The 24,214-nt window shown below is 40.0% G+C and overlaps 1 protein-coding gene across 1 annotated transcript in view; it reads left to right on the plus strand.

Annotated features, from left to right (window-relative positions):
* VIPR2 (vasoactive intestinal peptide receptor 2) overlaps positions 1 to 22,666 on the plus strand; it is a 91,001-nt gene extending 68,335 nt beyond the window's left edge. The window contains exons 6-13 of the mRNA XM_067542689.1: positions 514 to 655; positions 2,955 to 3,105; positions 4,560 to 4,620; positions 5,870 to 5,939; positions 12,853 to 12,944; positions 18,066 to 18,195; positions 18,282 to 18,323; positions 19,929 to 22,666. Of these exons, the coding sequence (XP_067398790.1) occupies positions 514 to 655; positions 2,955 to 3,105; positions 4,560 to 4,620; positions 5,870 to 5,939; positions 12,853 to 12,944; positions 18,066 to 18,195; positions 18,282 to 18,323; positions 19,929 to 20,102 (862 nt within the window). The 3' untranslated portion in view covers positions 20,103 to 22,666. The remainder of the gene's footprint in view (positions 1 to 513; positions 656 to 2,954; positions 3,106 to 4,559; positions 4,621 to 5,869; positions 5,940 to 12,852; positions 12,945 to 18,065; positions 18,196 to 18,281; positions 18,324 to 19,928) is intronic.
* Positions 22,667 to 24,214: the final 1,548 nt, after the last annotated feature.

Below are 24,214 nucleotides of genomic sequence, written 5' to 3' on the forward strand. Positions count from 1 at the left end.
AGAAGGTTGTGACTTCTTCTCTCAGATGCAGAGCTGAGCACAATTGCCATGTGTTTGTCACCTCCAGAATGGGTTATTTGGTGCTCTTTGTATAAGTCTGTGCCTGAAGACCACTCAGAAGCTTCAGGCAGCACAGAATGCAGTAACCTGCCTAAAATTCTAGGCTTTTAACTGGTAATCTAGAAGAAAAAGGTTAGAGTACACCAAAACCAGAAAATGAAAAATCACCTTTATTATGTACTCTTCCTGGTAATTTGTAAAGAAAATGGCAGCAGGGCCTTTTAGTCTGAGACACTGAAAAGGAATCAAAGATGCTATAGTCATATGTACTGGACAAAATTTAAAAAAAAAATCCCTGAAAGAGGGCATACCCAGCGTCACACACAAAGAAAGGCAGGTGCTCCTACACGTTCATTTCACTAAGAAATAGTTTAAGGCTACTCAGAAGACTGTTCAATGGCCTTTCTGTCCTGAAAACTAAAATGCCTTTTTTTAATCTCTTCTTTAATGTAGAAAACTTCACTGCACACGGAACTACATCCATCTGAACTTGTTCCTCTCTTTCATTCTAAAAGCAATCTCTGTTTTAGTCAAGGATGCTATTCTCTATTCCAGTTCCAACACAGCTCACTGTACAGAGGATCAGTCGTCATGGGTAATGAAGCTCTTTGGCTACTCTGTATAATACTTTTGCCTTTTAACCCTCTCCATCTCTGCATCCCTGGTGAATTTTTGGGAACACTAAATTGACAGTGAAAGATGCTGTAGGAGAACTGTAGTGGCAGGTAGAACTGGGATGCAACAACAGGAGAAGGAAGGGCGTGGAAGGGTTGGGAGGTGAGCTAATGCTGCTTTGCATATTCAGGCAGGTAGCAGAAGAATATCAGCTATCAAAAAACCAGAATCAGCGATGGCCCAGGATAAATATGACAGGGGGTGGGGTAAATCGGGCTAGAGCTCAGGAGAAGCAGAAGATACATCAGTTGGGAGATGGAGAAGGCTGGATGTTCTAAGAAGGCTCCAGCAGCCATATCTGGAGTTGGAGAGGCCAGAGGAGGGGCATCAAGAGAGGGAGAACAATGAGTGAGTGACTGGATATTTATAGTCGAGAAAGAGGGCTCTAGAGCAACCAAGTTATATCCCCAGTAGCTGGTGGAGAATTGTCATCTGCATTCTTGGCAAGCCATTCATATGGCACGCTGTGGATAAGGCATTAACATAGTACGCAGGGTTGCAAAATCTCAGCGGCTGAGAATGTTGAAGAGTTAAATAGTATATAACATACCATTATATAGAGTATCCCCATCTCCTTGGACTTGGGCAGAACTGCTGCAAAATACATCTGCAAACACTGCTGAAGACCTCAGAGAATTTAATTTGCAGTGGGTTGTTTTTTTCCTGCCCATTTTGCACCACTGCTCTGTTCATTGTAGCTAAATTTAGTATATAGGAAAAACTGAGGAAAAATGCAGTGCAATATTTTTGTATTGATGAAGGCACATTCTTCCATTGTACAAAGCTTTTCTAAGTGACTCTTAAGCTATAGATACACAATCCATCAACTGAAATACTCTCACTGAAGAAATACTTAATACTTGCACAGTAAATCATTGTAAACAGGTCACTTGGATTGACATCTCAGGGAGTTGAGAGTGCTCAATACCTTACAGGATTAGGCTCTTGGGCTTATTTACACCCAAGTTGTTTCTGTTTTGCGCTTGCAGTTATTCTTGGTTGCAGCTGGATATTCTTGTAGTTGGACTGGTCCAGATCAATGTGCTGTTCTATAATTTCTGCTGCATCGTTGTTGAGATGATCTGATATTGCTTGAAATAGCTGCTGCTTCTTACACTATTTGAACCCTGGTTTTGTTACATAACTAACTTTGCCTCTCACATCATGTTTACACATTCCACAGAGCTATTTGTGCTCTTGGCACAGCTCTTTCAAAATGAACAGTTTATAAAGGACTGGAAGAGGTTCTAAAACTGAATTACATTTTTACATAATTTGGCTTGCTGGTGCAACTATTCATTGGCTGGAAATTGCGTCAGCTCCAGGCATAATTTCAAGAGGGAGGGCAAAAAAGGCTGGAGAGGAGTAAATGGAGAGAAAATATATCATGATTTTGAGTCAAAACAAACACCTCTGGCTCTGAATGCCATGCTGTTATCAGGCTGTAAGGAGCATTAAGCATAAAATCACATTTGAATTTACCTTTTTAAAAGTTACGTTTTCCCCTCTGTGAAATCCTCCAAGAACTTCCTTGTACCATCAGATATCTTTTAGACTGGTACATTCTGAAGAACACCACACAGACTGTAAGTTATACAGGTCATAATGGAATGATGCATTCTGCTATGTCTTTAACAAATTTGGAAACACTGGAGAATTTCACAATGGGGAAAAAATATTTTTGATGGTACAGTCAAATTTTTATTTTCTAAATATCCTTACATCCTGACCAGTGGGAGCATTTGGTACCTAATTCTAGACTTTTCACTTACTTTTCATTTTGGCCTTAGAAAATTCACAAAGCTAATTTTTGTTATTTTTATAACAAATTAAAACCTTTAGGAAACATCTAGGAAACCCTATAGAGTTATATGTGTTTATTATCTTAATTGATGATCTTTGATATCTGCCATTTTTAATGTTTGTCATGATGATTTCAAGGTTTCTGAATAAACCTGCTGCAAGGAAGCCATAGAAATAATGCTTTAGCTAACTGAATTCCTTTTGATAAGCACTCTTTATACTTCAAATGCATCACCCTGTTTCTAAGGCCATTGAAAAATAAGTTTTTTATATATTGTACATGAGCTATTGGCATACAAGAGAGATAAGGGAACATGCTGTATAGAGAGCTTGGGTCTGTAGAAAAATATTTGTAACAAAATATTATCGCATTTTCTTTGCAAGAAGTTTGATCCTTGTTTGTTTGTTGGTTCCAGATTAGCTGCAAGGCTAGTTTGGTATTTTTCCAATATTGTGTTATGGCAAACTTTTACTGGCTCTTAGTTGAAGGACTTTACCTCCACATCCTCCTTGTGGTAATATTCTCTCCTAACAGACACTTCACCATCTATCTTCTGATTGGATGGGGTAAGTACTTTAATATATACATATTTTATTCTTTATTTTTAGCTATAAATTGGTCAGATTCCGTGTTTCACACTGAGATAACATTATCTCCTGCTAGATAGGTATCGTCCATGGGCCTGATTCTAAAGGTAGCCCTCTTATTCTGTTGCACCAATGCAAATCTAGCCACGAAGAAATTGTTCTGGCATAAAAGGATGTAGAACTGGCACAAAGGCTCCATGCCATTCCCTTACAGGCCACTGCACAGTGGCTATGAAGAAAGCATGACCAGGGAAAAGTGGATATGTCCAGAACACTGATGATTTCTCAAGTATTCCCATGGACCTAAATGACCCCTAGAAACTATAGGCAGCTGGGCACAAGTTATGGCAGCCTTGAGATTACTCTAGTCAGTATCAGAGGCTGGTTGATCCCACAATAAGGGAAGTTCAAAGGCAGCATCAAGCAACTATTCTCCTTCCCTCTCACATGCCCAGTTCCTGTGTTTGAATATACCTTGGACTCAGTGATGAATCAGGCCCCTGATGTTCATATTCTTTAAAAGTTGGGAATGACTTTAGTACCTTTAGTGAAAATGAGGGGTTAGCAGCACCTTCTTATACCTCATTGTACAGAAAGACACTATGAAAGCTAACCTTCACATCACTGCCAATTCACTTTAGACCATCACCTAGAGAAACAGCTGTGTCATTGCTGGGAGTCTCTTGAACTGACTGTCAAGAGAGCCAGACTCTGTGATGATGTGATGCGTATGTGTATGATGGGGATGCCACCAACTTCATTTTCATAGTAATATAAACTGGGATTTAAATTCAGCTGTCCGACAACAAAAGCTGAAAACACTAACTCTTTGTGCCAGCCAGTCCCTTATTCTTTATCTTTAATATAGTTTCCAGCATATTATAAATATTTTCAATTTCATTTTTACATGTAAATTCCTTTCTGACCCAGAGTGCCAAAGGAAGATTTTACAGATATAAAGCCATTAGAAACTGATCATAAAAGTATACTTGGGTGTAGCTGGGAAATGGGAGTGAACAAGTGTGTGTGAATGCTTTTTGTAAAATGATTTGCATGTCAAATTTCACTCCTAATATCTATCTCCAATTAGACGGGGTGCATAATATTTGTATCCCCAAAGGGTCAGCTCAGGCGCCTGAAGGGTACACCTCCTTCAGACATATGTTTAAATAAATATTTCTGTAAGAAACAAATGCACTCACCTGTAATATTTACTTATGCTTCTGTCTTTGTTGGGAGATGGATAGGAATTGTTTACAACCTACTGCTGATCCCCACCCTGCAGCCACAGCCACGCTTCATTACTCCATGTGCTCCATTTAGCCTCAAGCCAGACCTTGTATATTCTGGTAGTAGGTGATTATAAGAAGGGTAGGGGGTTTCGGTACATAGATTTTTACAATCATTCTCTATAACAAACTATGATTTCTTAGGAATTCCTACAATATTCATCATCTTGTGGACAGTGACAAGGATCTTTTTAGACGACACTGGGTAAGTAGCTAGGAGGGCGTAAACTTAATGCTTCAAACTTTAACTACAGCAGGTCTTCCCCTGGGATTGCACCACTTACACAGGGATAATTTGCTGTTTCGAAGAAGGAAGATGGTAGAGGACTGCAGTATCTCAGATGTGCCAGTCAAGTGACAGGTGCTCAGAAGCTATTCATTGTGCAGTTTTATAGATGCTTCCAGTCTGAAAGCTCAGATGGGGAGGAAGTTAAATAGTTTATGACCAAATACTGCCCTCTGTGGTGCATATGTGGTTCCTTTTGAATTCAGTGAGAGCTATCTGCATCCAAGACCAGAATGTGACTTTTAGAGAAGCAGAGTACTACTAAGCCTGATGATGCCATCCTGCAAGGTGCTAAGCACCCTCAACTCCTACTAGCCTCCCTGGTAGTTGCAGGTGCAGAGCACTTCACAGGATGAGGCCCTAAATGTCTTAGAAACTCTTGTCAATGACACCTGCAATAGTTAGTACAGATGTTGGGTTATTTTTAACTTCTCGGGGAACCTATTTACAATACCTGTAAAAAATAAACTGAAAGTGATGCCGTTCTTGAATTGGTACCTTGCTATGGTCATCGCAGCTGGAAGCTTATGAACAATGAAATGTTTCTCCTATTTGAGGTTTATCACTTACAGCTTCTGTTCTACCAAAAGTTTTAAGGTCTGTTTCTTAAGAAGTGCTGAGTACACCCTGAAGTCAGTAGGAGCTGTGGCTTGGGATGGAGAGCTATAAACACATTATTTAAAGGGGAAAACTGAAAGTTCAATTATTCAGATAAAGGTTCCAAGCTTGATCTTAATATTTCCAAAACCAGTTCCACCAATCCATAACCCAAATATTCCGGTAGTAAATTATATCCTTTTAATTGTATCTATCAGTTACATCAGATCATTCTGCTACCCAGATATTGTAGTTAAGTGCTTATTGAAAAGTGTCATGGCATAAAGAATGAAACTAAATTTGAGAGTCCCAAGGGATATCCGCCTGTGTTTCTTCTAACACTGCTCTGTTACTTCTCTGTTGTTTTTAATTTATTTGAATGGGCACATTAAAACCCAGTGAAAATAAAAATAGGAAAACCAGGAAAGGATCAAATTAAATTGCTTAGAATTCACAAGAGCAGACTTTTTTTGTTGGTTTAACTAGTAAATCCAAAACACTTATCTTCACATACCTCGCTTGCCAAATAAAATTCGGATTAACATAATTTTCCCTTTTACTTTCTTTATAGTTGCTGGGATACAAATGATCACAGTGGTCCTTGGTGGGTTATACGATTACCAATTTTAATTTCTATTATAGTAAGTAAACTACATTTTGCAATATAAATTATATATCATTTTGCAGCCTTGTACAGTGAATATGCCCATTATTCTTTACGACTGGCTATAGACAGGCAAAAACGTCATTCTAATTAAATAAATTCCTTTATAGGAGAGATTTTAAACAGATACCCAGGCCATTTAAACTCATTGCCTTTAAAATGTAGCTGCCTCCTGTTAATTGATTAGTTGGTTTTGTTTGTTTGTTCTCTCTCTCTCTCTTTTTTTTTTAACTCTTGCCAGTTCAAGAACATTGGGGAAAGAAAACATCAAGTTAAACTTTTCAAGTGGATTGTAAATTTACTCTTGTTTGTACATGTTCTTACAGTCTGGAAGAATGACAGCTGTGTCTTTTCTTAACTTGTAGTCTAGTATTACGTATGTTAGACGTGAAACATTTATACAGGAGGACATTTTTAGCATGCTGCACAGGGATTGTGCTGCTTAGAGTTCATTAAGTTAATTGAACATGTGTAGTTAAATTCTTGTTCATTGTGCTGATGATATACCCATTAGTGTGCATAACAACTATAACTTTACCTCCAATGCTGAATACAAAGACAACTGCAAACTGATACATTTTGCATAAATTAGCTGTAGCCTTCAGCATCTCTTTTGGTGACATTTTGCAGCTTCTGGATTACAGTGTTCATTAGGAGCTTAACTTTAAGTGCATGCCTAAGTGAGGTGCTGAATCTGGGCCCAAATAGACAATCTTCCCACTGAATAATCTATGTGTCAATCCTCCTTCATCAAAGTGAGTTCTGCATTGTATAAACAAGACAGGGCAAAAGTGGTTCTTGGCTCAATTTACATGAAATGAGGATTCACCAATGTGAATATTTTGCTCCATAATGGGATGGACGCCCAGCAGATATACAGCATGAAGGGAAGCAAAAGTCCAAAAGGAGTTGGAGGAGGAATGGTTCTCTGGAACTGAGGGTAATACACTGCATGAGAAAACAAAAAAGCTTCTACTGATCACTTCTGATTTAAACACGCAGCTGAGCTTTCATGGGTCACTGTTGTGCCAGAAAATGATGTTTGAAAAGTCCTAAAACTTGTAATAGCCGAAGACAGCAGTTATCCTAGTGCATATTGACAGACCTAGAAGGATTCCTGCAAAGGCTCGGAAGCCTGGAAGATGGAGGAGAAGATGTTTACCTAAACTCTTATGAATCTTAAACTGACCGAATCTTAATTTGGCTCTAGAGTTAGGCTGAGGTACAAACCAGCCCTCTGCTTTTCTAAATCAGTCATTAAATTGATGAAGTGTGGAAATGTCCATGGACTGTATTGGCTTAGGTCTTGCACACATTTGGGATTGGCTGTCTTTTTCCAGATCAGTTTTCTCTCAGGAGCAGCATGCTTTAAGGAGTGAGAACAACAAGACTAAGCCAAGTGTTTCTGTTTCTTAAACTGTAAATAAAATCACACTCCTCTCTGATTAAGTGATCTCCCAGCTGCTGATTCTGAATCGCAGTTTTGCATTTGTGGTGTTAATTTGTGAAAGAGCAATTCACAGTGGATTTGGGCCATTTGCAGAGAGGTGAACTGCACTGCCAAAAGAAGTGGGAAAGGACATTCAATTCCCCAGTGCAACAGATGAGTTAAGGTGTGATAGTTATTTTGGTCTAGACTCTAGATTGTGTCTTTGCACCTAGCATTTACAAGGGGCAGAGTCTACCTGTGCAGCATAAGAAGAGCCCTGGGTAGCCCTCCGAGTTACAAATCCTTTCCTGTTTCCACCTCCTTTCTCAAAGTGAGGGGAATTAAGTTGCTGTAGCCCTTTACATGATGCAACTTGTTCACCGGTTCAGCTCTGTGGTGGCAGATTAAAGCTCCACCACACCCACCTATCATTAGAGGAATAGCAGTTGTATGCATCTTGCTCTGCTCCCTGTGCCTGGATTCTCAATCCAGGAAAGCACTTTGTAACTTTATGCACCGTTAACTCGCTGCACATATATAGGGGTGGGTTAAAATCTAGCCATTTATTATTAGATCGGTAATACTGCAAATATACATATGCCAAAATTTGCAAACTCAGGTTCCTGACTTTAGGCACCCAGAAGAAGTGGCCTGAGTATCCACAACTCCCACTGAAATATAAAGGTGATGCATGTGTTCAGCACCTATTGAAGTGAGGCCATTTTTATTTAGATGCCTACATGTAGCTTCTGGCAAACATGTTTGCAGATTTTGGCCATGGAGCTTTGCAAAACATACTGCATAAGAAAACAAGGTTCTACTGCCCTGAAGAGTGTGCAGTCTGCTTCAAATAAATGTGACGTGTGTAACAAGGGGGCGTGGCCTCCCTCTGAGACAAGACAGGGAGGGAAGGCCCCTCAGCCCTGGGAGGGCGGAGCCAGCGAGCCATGCCTGCCCTGCTGGAAACAGAGGGGTGGGGCGGAGACAGGAACAGGAAGTATAAAGGGTGGGACTCCCAGCCCAGTTGGGGGAGAATAGCTGAAGAAGAAGGACATCGCTTCTGTAGTGCTGGGACCCAAACCTGACCACCACCACCACCCTGCAGAGAAGCTGCGTGGGCTGCTGACTGACTGGGGCTCTGAGACCCTGCCAGAGCTACCTGGGCCCTGGGAGCTATCGGAGCTGCCAGGCCCCTACCCTGCAGAGGAACTGCCTGAGCGCTGCAAGCCCAAGCAACTACTTGGGCCCTTCAACCTAGAGGAGCTGCCATCCACCGGTGACCCTCTGGAGTTGCCGGGCCTGCTGCCCGTCCATGATGTCGAGGGGCAGTGGAGCCTACCCCTAGCCAAGTATCCTGGAGAAACAGAGGGACTGTGAGAGCCAGGTACTCCAGGGGAAGCGGGGAAGGAAGGAGTGAGCCCAGGGAAGCCAGATGACACTCCGGCTGTGTTGTGGCCTGCAGCCCAGCCAGTGAGTTTTGGCTGGAGCCCCACTGACTCGGTGGCGGGACACCATGCCACTGTTGGGGTCCTGGGCTGGGATGCAGTGGAGTTGGGTGGGCCTGTGTCCCCCTTTCCACCCCAAACCTAGGGTGATCACCCCCCAGCCGGTGCTGCAGCCTGGGCCTTAGACTGATTGCTTGCCCTGCCTAGGGCTATAGACTATTCACCCTGCCTGCCCCGCTCTGCCTGAGGCCCTGAGCTTCAGACTGTTTGCTCGCCCTACCTAGGACTATAGACTATTTACTTTGCCTGCTCCCCCAGACTCAGGCTAGAAACTCTTTGCCTGCCCCACCTGCTGGAGGGCTTGAGGCCTATAGACTATGAAGAGCTAATCCTGTGCAGAAAGTTTGTCAACACAGGTGTGACTGCAAGAGAGCGTGACCTCCCTCTGAGACAGACAGACAGGGAGGGACAGGCTACATCCTCTACAATGAGACAACAGTTCGAAGCAAGACATTATGGACAAGTGGTCAGTAAGGAGATTAATGTAGGAAGACTATGAAAGAAGTTGTTTTTGAGGAAGGCTTTCATGAAGCAAAAGGGAGGCAATTGGAATATTTGAAGAGGGAGGCTGTTCTGTGCTCCCCATAGGGAACAGCATGAAAATAGGCTCAACGTGGAGCCTGTGGGATGCTGAAGTTCAGAAAAAGTAAGAATCCGTGTTTGATGAAGTGGGAGCAGAGACAGAGGCAAAACGAGAACTGTGCAGAAATCTGAATGTGAAGATGAGAGCATAAATGTATTTTGGAAGGAGAAAGAAAGCAAGTGAAGGGACTCGAGCAAAGAGGTGTAACAAATCAAATCAGCCTTCACTCAGTATTCTCTTTTTTGCATTACTTTCTATGTTACTTCCAATTATTTTAACTGGCTAAGGGGATTATATTTAATCAGCTGTTGATTGTTCTAAAACAGTATTCTCAAAGTGAGTTCTTCAGGGTCAGGTCCTTACAGTCAATTTAGCATGTCACAGACCTTCCCCTGGTCTTTCCTCTGAACATTTTTGGCCTGAGAAATGTTCCTTGGCAGTCTTCCATGCATCATGCTGTGCACATTTCAAAGCCTTTCTGATTTCTTTAATTGGAGATGTACTATACCAAACAGTTCATTTGGAGTACCACCCATGTTCTCCACTTGGCAAATGCCACCACAGCAATCTTCTTCTTTCCTCTCTCCCATACAGACTGCTCTCATTTGTGTGTCTTTTCAGGTGGACACAAATCTGAATTAATAAGCTTTCAGAAACCAGAAGCAGTCATGTTTCACATCAAAATAAGTGAGTTGTGTCCCTCTTGTTATGACCTGTTAAAACTAAATAACAAGAAGGAGGTAACAAAAAGACATTTTAAGTGATACATGTACTCAGAATGTAATTGGCTCAGAAGTTGCTGTCAGTTTAAGGCAGCCAAAATTATAAGGTCACTGAGCTCTTATCATTCATTACCTTCCTACTTTGTCATTTACCTCTGCTGCTGCGTCCCCTCCCTGACACTTCCCTGCGTTTGTATTATTGGCTTAATTTGCTGTCCTTAGCAATTCATTCAACTTTATGTATCATCTACTTTCTGTATAAAGAAATTCCACCTCAAAGAATATTATGGAACTAAATCTACAAAGCTGAAGAAAAAATCTCCTAAAATGTGGACATATACTGTCATTTGCTTCTAATCTTATCTAAATACATTAAAATTATGAGACTCTAAACCAAATACATATTTTAATTTGGATAAATTGGCATCTTTAACAACTGTTCTTAAGTGATCATTTGAATTATACTACCTATAGTATTTCTAGGGCACTTAGCACCATGCTTTCTGAATGCCTAATCTCCTTTGGCTGGATTTAACACTCCAATAGCTCCATCTCTTGAAGTGATACTCACGGCATGCAGACAAAGCCACTTGTTTTTGGTTCATTTTAAACACTTACAAAATATCACTAAAGACCAATAGAAAAATGGGCTAGCCTCAAAAGAGACCTAAATACAATACTTGAATATGTGGGTGACCTGAAAATGGTGCTCCAAGTTATGCCCTGTGGCTCAGAACCCCAGCTATTTTATTGAACTTAGACCATAGTTTCTAATGTTGTTATAAATAATTGTGTTACAGGAGAAATTAGGGACCCCAGTTGAGGCCAGGGTCCTATTTGATAGGCACTGTATAAATGCACAGCAAGAAACAGTCCTTGCCCCAATTGTCTAAATAGACAACACAGGCAAAAGGAGAGGGGAAAGAGATGAAGTGACATGCCTATAGTCTCTCAGGAGGTCAGTGGCAAAGCCAGGAATAGATTCTCTCTCCCACCGCAGTGTGCTAACCATTAGACCATACTGCCTTATAAAATGTATATCCCTGACCTTTGTACTATGCTGGATTACACAAACCTGTGGGCCCAATGGCAACAATGAATGCCAGATTCTGCAGAACAAACAGTGACTGCACTGGGAATTCCGCATATGGACATGCTGCATATTTATCCTCTTTATTTGTTTCACTTCAGTGAGGTCCCCTTCTAATTTTCTCTTTTACAAAAAATTTAGATCTAATTTTCCTAACTTTTTAAAAATATCATTAGGATACTGGAGTCCCATTACTTTCCTCCACTATCCCTTCCCTAGCCCTAGCATTTCCTTTAACAGTAAATAACAGGCACAGAATGACATGTAGTTTTTATGATAATTTATTATTATTTGCACTTAAAATTTATACTAAGCATTTCACAGAAGACACCAAAAGTCAGGCTGCCTCAAAGAGCTTACAAGCAAAAGGTTAGATTTAACAACCAGGGCAGAGCTAGGGTATGGAAAGATAAGGGTTGCAGCAATACAACGAAGCAGGTTCTGTTTAGGTATGTGCCCAGGTTGGTGAGTCTGACCTATTTTGTTTGCTTAAATATTTTAAAAAGAAGATATTGATCCCTGGCTCAATACCAGAATGGTTTCCTCTTGATGCTTCTGCATCCTTGATCTGAGTTAACTCACTTTACTGCTCTTAAGCACTATGAAGAAGGTTTTATGGATGTAGGATGGTATACTACACCTAACATTTACATATCACTATTTATGTTCAAAGCATTTTATAGACCATGGTACACAATCCAGCACCATCTTATGTACCTGGGACCAAGGCAGCTGTTCTATAGATTGGGAACTGGGGCAGATAAGTTGTGGACTTGCCAAAGACAAAGAAGAAGGCCTTATGGGAGCTGGGATTCAGATGTAGCTATGACGGATGTCCAGTCCTGAGTTCAAGCCCACCCCTGGGTCAGATTACACTTCCTTTTATCTAAGTGCCTCAGTTCCCCATCTGTTAAATGTGGATAATAGCACTTCATTACATCACAGGGGGAGTCATGAGGATAAATACATTAAAGACCGAACTGCTCAGTTACTATAGAGGGGCCATATCAGTACCTTATATAGATATGTGAAGACCTATTCATACCTGATTTATGATTACGTGTCACCTCTACAACAACTTCCTATCCATGACTCTAGATAGGGGATTTTAAGGGCCAAAGGTGGGAAAGACTTTTAAACAGGGTGTGTGTGATCCCTCCAACCACCAGTGGTAAATCCATCAGAGTTTAATGTAACATTAGGCTGTATTGAATCTTAACCAAAGTCCCATCATACTTGAGAATCCTCCCTTTAAGTGGGGTTTCTGGAGGAAAGGAAGTTCCTGATGAAGGGGCTTCAATGGATTTTGTTAGTTTTAAGTAACTCAGAGAATGATTCCATAGTGGCATTTACAGCCATGCAGAGGTGTGTTGGATGTGACAAACTGTCAGTGAGTCAGGAAAGAGGCAGTAGATCTGAGGGAGTGCAAGTTAACATGTTCTGGCAGCAAGCGCACACGGCTCACGGATAAATTGACTAGTCTGCCTTGTTTACCTCTTACCAGCACACTGCATACTCAAGTGAGGCGCTTGGAGTCACTTATATATATTTTCTTTTGCAGGTGAATTTTATACTTTTCATTAGTATTATAAGAATTTTACTGCAAAAGCTAAGATCGCCCGATGTCGGAGGCAATGATCAGTCACAGTACAAGTGAGTAACGTGTTTTACAAACTTCATACGGTGTATCAAAGTAATCCATTTAAAGACGTCCTCTGCTGGAGCAGGCTGCCAGCCACCATCAAATCCTGTGATGCTCTGGTAACTATTTGATACAGTGGTACCCATTTTCCAATGCGTGGATAGGTGGGAGATAAGACCCCCTGATTCAGCAAAGCACTTAGACACATTGAAATCAACAGTGTTAATGAGCCTAAACACATGCTAAAAGTTTAAGCATTTGTTTCAATATTTTGCTGAATAGAGGTCCGTAACAGGGTTGTTATTACTACTAGTATGGTAATGCCCACAGGCCCTGATCCGAATCAGGGCCCTGTTGTGCTAGTCTCTATACACATAATAAGACAGACCCTGCCCAAAAAAGCTCAGATCCTATGTGATTTTGGCACTTGAGAGCAAAAAATGACACGTTGATGCCTAAATCCAATGTGAGCACTAAAAACCCCAGCCAGCCAGTCACACACTGTAAGCCTTTTAATAAGGGCTCCTTGTGAATTACCTGTGCCTGTCACCAAAACAAGCTATTGCAATACATATTTAAAAAGTGATACATAACGTTTTGACAATACTAGAATGAAAAATACCCAGTGAAACCCTGTGTATTTTTTGTAACCAGTGTGACATGTTTGATGCTGTACCATTACATCATGATGCTTTTAAAAATCATGGAGAACCAGTGCGGATTGTGAAAATTCTCCTGCAGTTTCTGCAGAACACTTAAGAATCCAGCCATATTCTACAAAAACTTTCAACAAACCCCCTAGGATCATCCCTTAAGTCAGTTGTTCTCAACCAGCAGTCTGGGGTGCCCCTGGTGGGGTTGCGAGTAGTTTCAGAGGGTCCACCAAGCAGCACTGGTGTTAGACTCACTGGGGCCAAGGACAGAAAGCTGAAGCACGGGATCCTTAGTCCCACCATCCAGGGCTGAAGCCGAAGCCTGAGCAACTTAGCTTGGTGGGGACCCTGGGCAATTGCCTTGCTTGCTACCCCTAATGCTGGCCCTGGCTTTTATATGCAGAAAAAACAGTGGAGGTGGCACAGGTGAGCTGTGGATCTTTAATAGCATGTGGGGAGGGAGGCTCAGAAACAAAAGGGCTGAGAACTCCTGCCTTAAATCATATTGGGATGGATGTGCACTTTTAAGTTAATGTGGTTTGAATGTGGCTTTAATTTATGGGCACTGTATACCACCCTGCCAAGCCTCAAGCTTGATTTTACTAGATCTAGACTGATTTCAATAGGATGTGACAGGTTTCAGAAAAATAATGCAGTGAATAAGATACTGCAATGTCAATCTAGGCATTCTGCTTGGAGCATTAGGCTTGTAGTGTAGTGCTTCATTTTACACCTCCGACCAAGGGCCAGCTAGACTATTCAGGGGGGCAGGAGGCAGAGGAGGGGTTTCAGCTTCAGGATAGCTGTGCAAACATACTGCCACATCTGCATTAGGTGTTCCATTGAAGTCACCTCCTTTAACTCCCTGCTCCCATTGGAGCAGCTCACATATAGCTCCACTTTGCTTCCCAGTTTGGTAATTGAGAGGTTAGTGATTTTGATGTCTCAAGACAAAGAAACCCATCAGTAGACTACAACGGGTTGGGCTGGAGATACTTGAGCTCTCCGTGATGGTGGCATGTTTGCTGTTTTGGCCAGTGGACCATGTTGTATAACCAATTCAATCCCTGGGCCACCCTAATTGAGATTTTGGGGTCTCCTGTTTATCATTCAAAACACTGAACAGACTATAAGCAGGAGATCTGCTGCAGTCACCTCTTGTTGCAAGAACTATTCTTTTTTCCCCATCTTGATTTTTATACTTCTGGTCAGATCTGTGTGCTCTGCTTTCCTCCAAGCATCCTCCATGGGGCATCTTAGTACCTTACTATGTAGGCTGCTTAATAGCAGCAGACTTGCTTTTCACTGTTCATCAGTGTGAACTCTTTGCTCTTCGAGTCTGATTGCCTGATTTTTAAGTTTGGTTTGGATGGTGTTTTTATGTTCATTAGATACCCGTGAGAATGATGGATCAAGCTCACTGAGAAATATTGCTTCTGCAAAGCAATTTAAATGTCCAGAAGCCTCACTTTTGTACATGCAAATGTATTTTCTAAAATGCAGAAAGGCATGAGGCTATGTTTGTGTGGCTGTTTCCTCCATTAAAATGTCAGTGTCATATAGAGTTAGCTCAGCAGTCAGTTGAAAACTATTAAAGCAAACATGCTAATGTGAAAGTTGAGAAACAATGAAAGTGGAGTATGAGACCACAAGCTTGGTGCAAATGGTTTGGAATTTAACTTATGTGGTTTGCAAAAAGTCAGGATCATCATGGAGGTTTTGACCTTAAATTAACTGAATTTTTTGATGTGGATATGGGGAGGTTTGCTTTGTTAAATTAGGTTTTGATTGTACAACCCTCTTTCAAGTTGGTAAGCGCTTTTAGCACTATTAGCTCCACTGATTTCAGTGGGGCTGCTCACCAACAGGAGTGAGTGTTCTACAACAGGGCCTTTAGTTCTCCTGGTAATGACAGGATAAAGTGGTTGCATGGCATATCATTATGCCTTCTGGAAAGGAGCACACCTAGCTCTGCCAGAAAAAGTAGATATTGGGTAACATTTACAAAAATGCCTAAGTGATACTGAAAGTCAGTGAGACTTGGGCTCCTAAGGACCAGATCCACAAAAGGTATTTAGCCTTCTAACTTCCATTGAAATTAATGGGAGTTAAGAGTCTAAATACCTTTTGAGGATCTGGGGCTAAGTGCCTAAATCACTTTTGAAAATGGGACTTCATCTTCTATGTTACTTTGGCACTTTTGAAATCATTAACCTTCCCTTACTACATTAATACCAGGCCTCCATCTATGGGGTGAAATTCATCCCATTGAACAAGGCCCTGCCAGGTCCTGCACTACTCAGAATCCCTTAATGTAGGTCTTATATAGGACATAGTACCTTATGCATGTTTTCTGCCCTGTGGATAATTTGATATCCACAAGCAGAAATCAAAGATAAATTTTCATAGAACTCCTACTATTTTAGGGAAATAAGTCTTCACAATTATGGAAGATGGGTTAATGTAAGCTATATGGCAATAGATAATGAAAAATACTACTATTTATTAGAAATTTTCATCTAAATTCAGATATAATTGTAGAAATTGGGATACCACTGACTCCTAAGTGACTACAAGGAAATATGAAATTTAAGAAATCATACTAGAGAACAGATTAGACACTGGCTGCCCAAGCCATGACTTTTGTGTGTGACACAGCCCATCATTTTTTATTTATATACTTAGAGGTTTAAAAACATAGCATGGTATGTAAATGAATGAGGTAAATGAAATTTAGACTTCTGCCTGTTTGTCTAGATTCTTATACCATGGCCATCACAATGGGAGTTGAACTGTGGTGTTAAACAAGAACAAAGCCCACAAACAGCTGATGGAAACATTTCCTTTTTTGGTTTTTTATTCTTGTTTATTTTTGCCCTCTCCACTTCACACCGCTTCTGTTTTTCCTCTTTCCCACCTGTTCCCTTTCGCTCTTTCATCTGCTTTATTGCTGGTTTGATTTTGGTCGTCAGAAAGCTAAGTTGAAGGCATGAGTTTTGCACTTTGCACTGGAAGCAGTGAGATTTGTGGTCATTCTCCTCTCCTTCAATAGTGAATTTCAAAGCTTAGAACATCTTGCTGAGAAAGCCATGTCTTCCACTGTCATTGGTTTCAACTTCAGGACATTTTGTGATTCCTGAGGAACTTTGCTGTCAGGAAGCTCATTGTCATATAGACAAAAGCAGCCTTGAAATATTTTGAGCGTGATCCATGGAAGACTTTGAGGATTGGCACAGAGATTTTCAAATAGAAAGTTATTCAGATATATAGTCTTTTAAATAGATGGTTTGGGTTTAAGATGGTGACCTCAAGACAGTCTGTCTGTTTCGTTGCTGAATCTAGTTATGGTCAAGATGACTCACCGGACTCTCTCCATATTACCTTTTTGCATTTTATCTAAGATCGGGTGTCCATAAGCATCCCTGACAGAATCCATATAACATGTAAAGCTGATGTTATTGAAGTGAAATGAGTGACATCTAAAGGATAAATAGCAATCCAACTTGTCAAGTGTTCAGTGTCAATGTGACAAAATCATTCTGCTCAGCAAGTTAAAATGCTATCTCCTGATACTTCTATAATTTTCTCTTGTACTTCAATAATTGTTACATAATAGGTGGAATTTTAATTAATGAAGGATAAATGCATCATACTATCAGTATAAATATGAGGTTTTAGGACTCTGGGATCAGTATAAAATTGCTCATGAAATTCCTTGTTTGAAGAATTGCTCTGGGATCACATTTTCTAGTCACTGTTTGTTTGCACATTCTGTATTTTAAATGTATTTTAATTTTTGAACTAAAGAAAATGAAGATGTTTGTATAACTTTCCAGTATTCCCTAGAGGTTGGGTCAGATCCTCATCTTATACAATCTAAAAAGGGCCAGGACAGTATAAAGGGCCCTAAAAGCCCCATGTCTAGCTGGGTGAGGATTTCCTGGCTGAAGGCACTTTGGAAAGCAGCCATAAAGCTGTTGTCCAAGGATCCCTCACAAACCTAGATATAGGGGCCACACCAGGGGAAAGAGTGTTGAGGATGGGGCTACAGCACGCCATGCTTTGGCGGTTCTGGAGCATGGTGCAGTCTGTAGGACAACCCAAGGAGGCTCCTGTAGTTTAGACGGTCCCACAGAGCTGTCTGAGTTATGCCGGGGGCTTCTCTAGCCTCTGGAACAGCCCCAAAATCAGAAGGATGCACAGGTAGCTTAAAGCCGCCATAGTGCTTAGAACCATAGCACAGAATCTCACCTATTGACTATAAGGCCAGTGTGGGATACTACAGAATAGATGTAAGAGAAAATAGTTTTCAGTAGGTATGAATGGCCCTTATAAATAATATTAATTTACTGATCAGACTTCTGAGAACTTACCTGTTTGATCTAAAAAAAACAAAAGTGCACTAAATACTTATGTAATGAAACAAGAATTTACTGGGATACTCCATTAAGCTCCATTTCTTTTGCTCTGCTTACTTAGGAGACTTGCAAAATCAACATTGCTGCTTATTCCGTTATTTGGAGTTCACTACATGGTGTTCGCTGTATTTCCTATACGCATTTCCAGTCACTATCAAATATTTTTTGAGTTATGTTTGGGATCTTTTCAGGTAAATCCTAAACCTTTTAAAAAAATTGTCTTTTGTGGATTTAGTTCAGAGCTATGTACTAACTGATACATGCTGTCTGTTTACAGGGGCTGATTGTTGCAGTCCTGTACTGCTTTTTGAACAGTGAAGTAAGTTTCCCTTTTCTCCCCAGTGATAGTGAATAGTGTTTTCAATATAGCAACAATAAAATAAATGTAATAGCAGTCTCATGCTAGAATACTAAAAATCGTAAAAGGTGTCAGTGGGTGGTTATTGTAAGAATAGAGTGATTTCTGTGTGAGAGGGGATATTATATTAGATATAAAAAACACCATACTAAGGCATAATTGGGGGTGGGGGGCGGAAGAAAGGAGGTTAAACTCTGTCTGGGACCTCTGTCACCATAACACCAGGAGATGTTATTAAATGTTACTGTTTATTAATATAAGAAAATCCCAAAGGTGAAATCCTGGACCCATTGCAGTCAATGGGAGTATTTTATTGGCTTCAAAGGGCCTAGGATTTTATCTAAAAAACTTTAAAAGGTTAACTGTGTAAGTACTTTGGGACACACTTCAGCCCCCCCACAACTGGGGCCAGATCCTCAGCACCCAACAGCTCCCATTGTTTGTAAGGTGCGGTGGTGATTTACATTCTTCTCAATGGGTGTTGCTGGGTGCAGAGTGCTTCTGAAAATCTGACCACTTCATTTAGGTGCCTAAATAGGAGCCTGAGCTCTTTCAAATATCTGACAACTTGTTTAGGTCCCTAAATGGGAGCTGCTGGTTGCTGAGCTCCTAATACAGTTTGGCCCTTACTGTACAACTTGGCATATCTATACTCCTTCACAGCACTGTCATCCAACTTCATATGATGACCAATAGACTCGAGGACATACCTCTTGAGTAAGAAGATGCCATTTTTGCACAGTCACTTTTCAGAGTAGAGCCACACTTTAAATAATATACAGTATATCACCAAAGGAATGTGTGCATTTGCTAGAGCAGAGGATTAGGAACCGGATCTCCTGAGTCTTCCTGGCTCTGACACTGATGTGCTACATTATCTTGGGCAGTTACTGAATTATTTATGCCTCAGTTTATCCATCTGTAAAAACGTAAAATAAATCATTACCCACCATTTTTCCAAACCTCTTTGATCTCTTCTCATTCTTCAGAGAAATCAACACACTTTACATTCTGGAAAACGTATTAGTCAACTGCTCTGAGTAACAGTAAAGTTCTGAGATGTTGTGGTTGTTATTATTAATAGTAGTTAGCACCTAGCACCTTCTATCTGAGGATTTTGAAGCTATGCTTTACAACATACCAGGGAGATAGTTGTGACAAATGTTATACCCAGGTTAAAGTTGAGATAATAAAGAGAGGTCATGTGACTTGCTTGGGATCACACAATAAGTCCATAGCAAAGCTAGATTTAGAGCTTTAATCTCAAGGTTTTTTCTTGCTTTAATCTCAAAGTTGTGTTGACTATCTGAATTTAGAGTTATCTTTACTTTTAATTTTCTTCCTACTCTTCATGAGGCCAAATGGTTATGGTGCATTTTCAGGTCCTTGGATGGAAGGCAGTACATGAGTGCAAAGTATTATTATTTATTCTTCTTAGACTTTGACTCTGTTTTGTTTTCCAATAAAGTAGACTAGTCTAGTAGTTTGCATGTGATACTAATGAAAGTACAAATGTTTCCCACGTAAATAATGTTTTTAGCTCACTTGCATTTTTTTAAAATATAGGTACAAGGTGAGCTGAGAAGGAAATGGCGGAGTGTGTGTTTGAGCCAGACAGTGGGCCGTGACTACAGACTGCATAGCTCTTCTATTTCTCGAAACGGCTCAGAAAGTGTCTCCCATCTCCATCGGAACTCAGGGGCTCAGTCTTTTATGCAGACAGAGACCACTGCAATATAATCCATGGAGCTCAAACTAGACTATGGGACATATCACTGGTTGGAGCTCGATGTAATATTTTCTAAAATGTACAATTCATGCTTTGTTTTTCTACATATGGATGTCTAGGGAATGGTCTGGTGCAGTAAATCAGGTAACAAGAAAGGCTGCTTTGCAGACACTCTGATCTAGATCACCAAAAGTAGTTAGCTGCATAACCCCCTTAGATTTGAAAGCAGTGGGGGTTAGTCACCTAAATACTTCTAGGATCTGAGCCTTTGTGCTTTTGTTTAGTCCTATTCACAGTGCATTCTGATGCTCTTGTCATTTGTACTAGAAGTAACTATTCTAAATATAATTTATTTTAATGCTCCATTTCTCTTGATACAGCTCTCTAATATGTAATGTATGCTGAACCCTGCTCAATGTACATTGCTTTGGTCCATATTAAGGGGGTAAGGTAGGAGGTGAGAGAGAATATCTTATATTCCATCTATACTTAATAGAATAGGGTTTTTTCCACACACTCTAGACCCTAATATAGCAAACAAAAGAAAAATAGAGAGATTTAGGGCCATATAATGTCCTTGATCCCCATGTAGAAATCCAGTTGATGGCAGTGGAAATTTAGCAGACAGATGCAGGGCATTATGAGTCCATATTTTTGCACAGAAGAAAATGTTACTCCTTCTTAGCTCCTTATATAAATCCTGATTCAGTTTAGAGCTACCTCACTGCAATATTTGATCCTAAGGGCTTGAGCCTTCTCGTGTACATGAGTGCCCATTTCTATATATCTTAATACAGAATGTGGGGCTGCCTTGCAGTCCTTACAGAAAAGCCCATTGCACAGTAGTGGTCATCATTAAAAAGTCAACATTTGCCAATAGTGGTATCTGATATTACTGGAGTTTTACCCCATACTAAAAATCAAAGATATCTACAGTAACTATGTAGTATCATTTGGCAAACGTTAATGTTTTTAATGACTTCTACTCCATCTGATTTTTTTTTCTATCTACCTGACACTACATATATGTGTTTTTCAGAAAGGCAGTACTGAACCTTAACACCGTAGCCATCAAGTTGTCTGGGTTCTTAGAAATGGTATTCCTCTTTGCTTTGCTTTTGGTAGATGTCCATCATCGAAGATAAATGGACAGAAAGACCCCCCACATTGCTTAAAAAATAGAGGTAAAAATCAAAATGATGTTAGAACAGAAGAAAGGGAACACAAAAAAGATAAACTGGGCACATCTCTTATTAGCTAACTGTCTGAAGAAGTATTTTCCTAATAGAACAGCCTCGTGAAGAATAAACAGGAATGAACATCCCAATCACCCACTGAAAACATGTTTTTATACATAAGTTTTTAATTAAAATATATCTTTAAAACTGCACATTTGGCAGCTAAAACTAAGTGATCAAATTCTAAATACTACTGGAGTTTAATGAACTATGTAAATATTTTCAACATAATGCTATTTTATATCTGTGAGCTGATTGAAAATTCAATCCTGATCAGCAAGGCTAGGGGGAAAAAAACAGACACGATCCCTTTCAAATGACCATAAAAGGCATTAATTGAAAGAATTTTTGGTAACCCCACACCCCTTATGTAGTCACTGTAAGATAAAGGACATGGTGATGACAAGTGCTTATAAATACACACACAATTTCTGCTATCTTAAAAGACATAAGCACTGTTATGTTTACCTCTCATGTCACAACTGACCATCTCCTCTCTAAATAACAAGTGTGAATTCTGTGCATTTGCATGAGTTCTCTTGCCTCATAAACTGAAGTGTTCTCATAATATTGCAAACAGCAAATTGCATGGTGATCACTACAGGACTGAGGTACATGACAATTCCAGGACCAGGGAAGGATGCGAATTCTTATCTCAGTGTGCACAGGTTTACCTGTGTATTCCTATCAGCATTAAGAATACTGTTTCTATATGTGGAAGTCTCTGTGCTTCAATAGCCTGATTTACTAATAGGTTGCTTCATCCGTACACAAGGGCAACTCCATTGATTTCAGTGAAGTTGCACAGGAGAAATGTTATGTTAAATCAGACCTAAGGTCAAAAATGCCCTGACTAACAGCTAACATGAATACTACAGAGCATGTAACTCTGTGTACATTTCATGAGCCCTACCATGATTTAAGTAATAACTACTTAATTCATATCTTCTAATTAGTATTACCAATAAACACCCTGTATTGTAGTTCACTTTAAGTAACAATAAGTAACAGAAATAAGATTCTGTTTTGTGTAACCATCTATTTAGTGCCATATTCACAAATAGTGGCCTTGGTTCAAAATGTACATAATTACTATTGCACAACTGAGGCCTTTCCTGTCTTACAAAAATAATCTGACAATCAAAGGATTTTCATACCAGCCTTTTAATATCTTAAACCACTCAGAATTTCCTGTGGAGACAGTCACTTGTCAAATTATCTTTTAAATGTAGAAGTTAAAAGGATTGGACTGTTCAGTGATACTTGTGTGTTGACATTGGTCAAAATATTCAGATATGGGTGACTAGAGAGAGACCTTTCAATCTGCAGTTAAGCAACCTAATAAAATAGCCTTGTATACCCACAGCGCTGATGGCAAATCAATGGGGGGTACTCATCTCCTCTGAAAATGAGGCCACATGTTTAGGTACTTTACTATGGATTTAGGTGTCTAACCTTGAGCTCTCCTCATTTGAAACACTGACAAAGGCAAACACTCATTTTACTGAATGCCACTTTCTGGTAAACAAACAATGTAATTGGTAATGTGGTCATATGGAAAATCATGCTTCACAAATACAAAAATGCTCTCTTCCCTTCTGTTCAAAGGAACTTCTGCAGGTGAATTGAAATGAGCTGAGAACATTTGTATAGAAGTAGAAAAGCAATTTTTCAAGCAAACAGTCCGATCAGTTTGCATAGTATGCTGTCATTTAATTGCCTATTCTGCATTTTTAGAATTAATTGTATGTCCAAGAGGGAATTGGATGGGGGGAAAACCTGGATTTTAATGAACAAGTTCCAATACATAAATGAGAAAATATAGTTACAGATGTAAGAATGTTTCAATTTTGTCTAGTACTGTATGTTGACAGATGCATGATGACCTGAGTCTGCTCTAATTCATTCCAGTATAAATTGGGAATAATACCACTGAAGACAATGCAGTGTAAGAACAGAATTAGGCCCCAGAATTTGTGAAATATTTATGCAATTACAGTATGTGCAAGTAAAGAATGGCACAAAAGGGAAAAAGATGATCTATGCATAAATTCAAAGGCCAGAAGGGACCATTCAGATCATCTAGTCAGACCTCCTGCATAACAGTATATAGAACATCCCCAAAATAAGTCAGAGAACATATCCTTTAGAAGATCATGCAATCTTGATTTAAAAATTGTCAGTGGTGGAAAATCCACCACAATCCATGATAAATTTTTCCAGTGGTTAATTACACTGTTAAAAATGTATGCTTTATTCCCAGTCTGCAAATGTCTAGCTTCAATTCCCAGCCATGGGATCATGTTATATCTTTCTCTCCTACACTGAGGAGCCCATTATAAATATTTGTTCCCAAAACATGACTATTCCTTTTAATCCACACAAAGACGTCCTCTGCAACACCTCATTTCTTATTTAAAAGTAATGTGTTTGGCTGTGTAGATAGCAGATTTGTACAAGCCAGTTCCACTTTACAATGATTTGTGCAAACACTTTCTTAGATTCATAGATTTTTTGAGGCCAGAAGGGCCATTGCAATCATCTAGTCCAGCCTGCCACCTAACACAGCCATAGCATTTCACTCAGTGATTGCTGCACCAAGCCTTGACTTTCCAGCAGAGCTAGAGCAGATCTTTTTAGAAAGACACTTTCTTTGGTTTCCATCTGTTAGTTCGAACATTTGCAGCATCCTGCAAAAATTAACGCAACACCACAAATCAGCATCTGTGAACCTCAGCAAACCTTTCCAAGCACTGCTCCGAGTTTCACATTTTTAGCAGAACCTGAAACCAGGTGATTTTTGTCTGACTTCCAGTTTCATTACATCTCATACATCTGAAATACACTAGGTCAGGTTGTGGCTGATCCAGTGTCTGAGGCATGGG

This window comes from Emydura macquarii, unplaced genomic scaffold, assembly GCF_026122565.2.
Source record: "Emydura macquarii macquarii isolate MOO-44397 ecotype Brisbane River unplaced genomic scaffold, CSIRO-AGI_Emac_v2 contig_719, whole genome shotgun sequence".
Classification (NCBI taxonomy): Eukaryota; Metazoa; Chordata; order Testudines; family Chelidae; genus Emydura; species Emydura macquarii.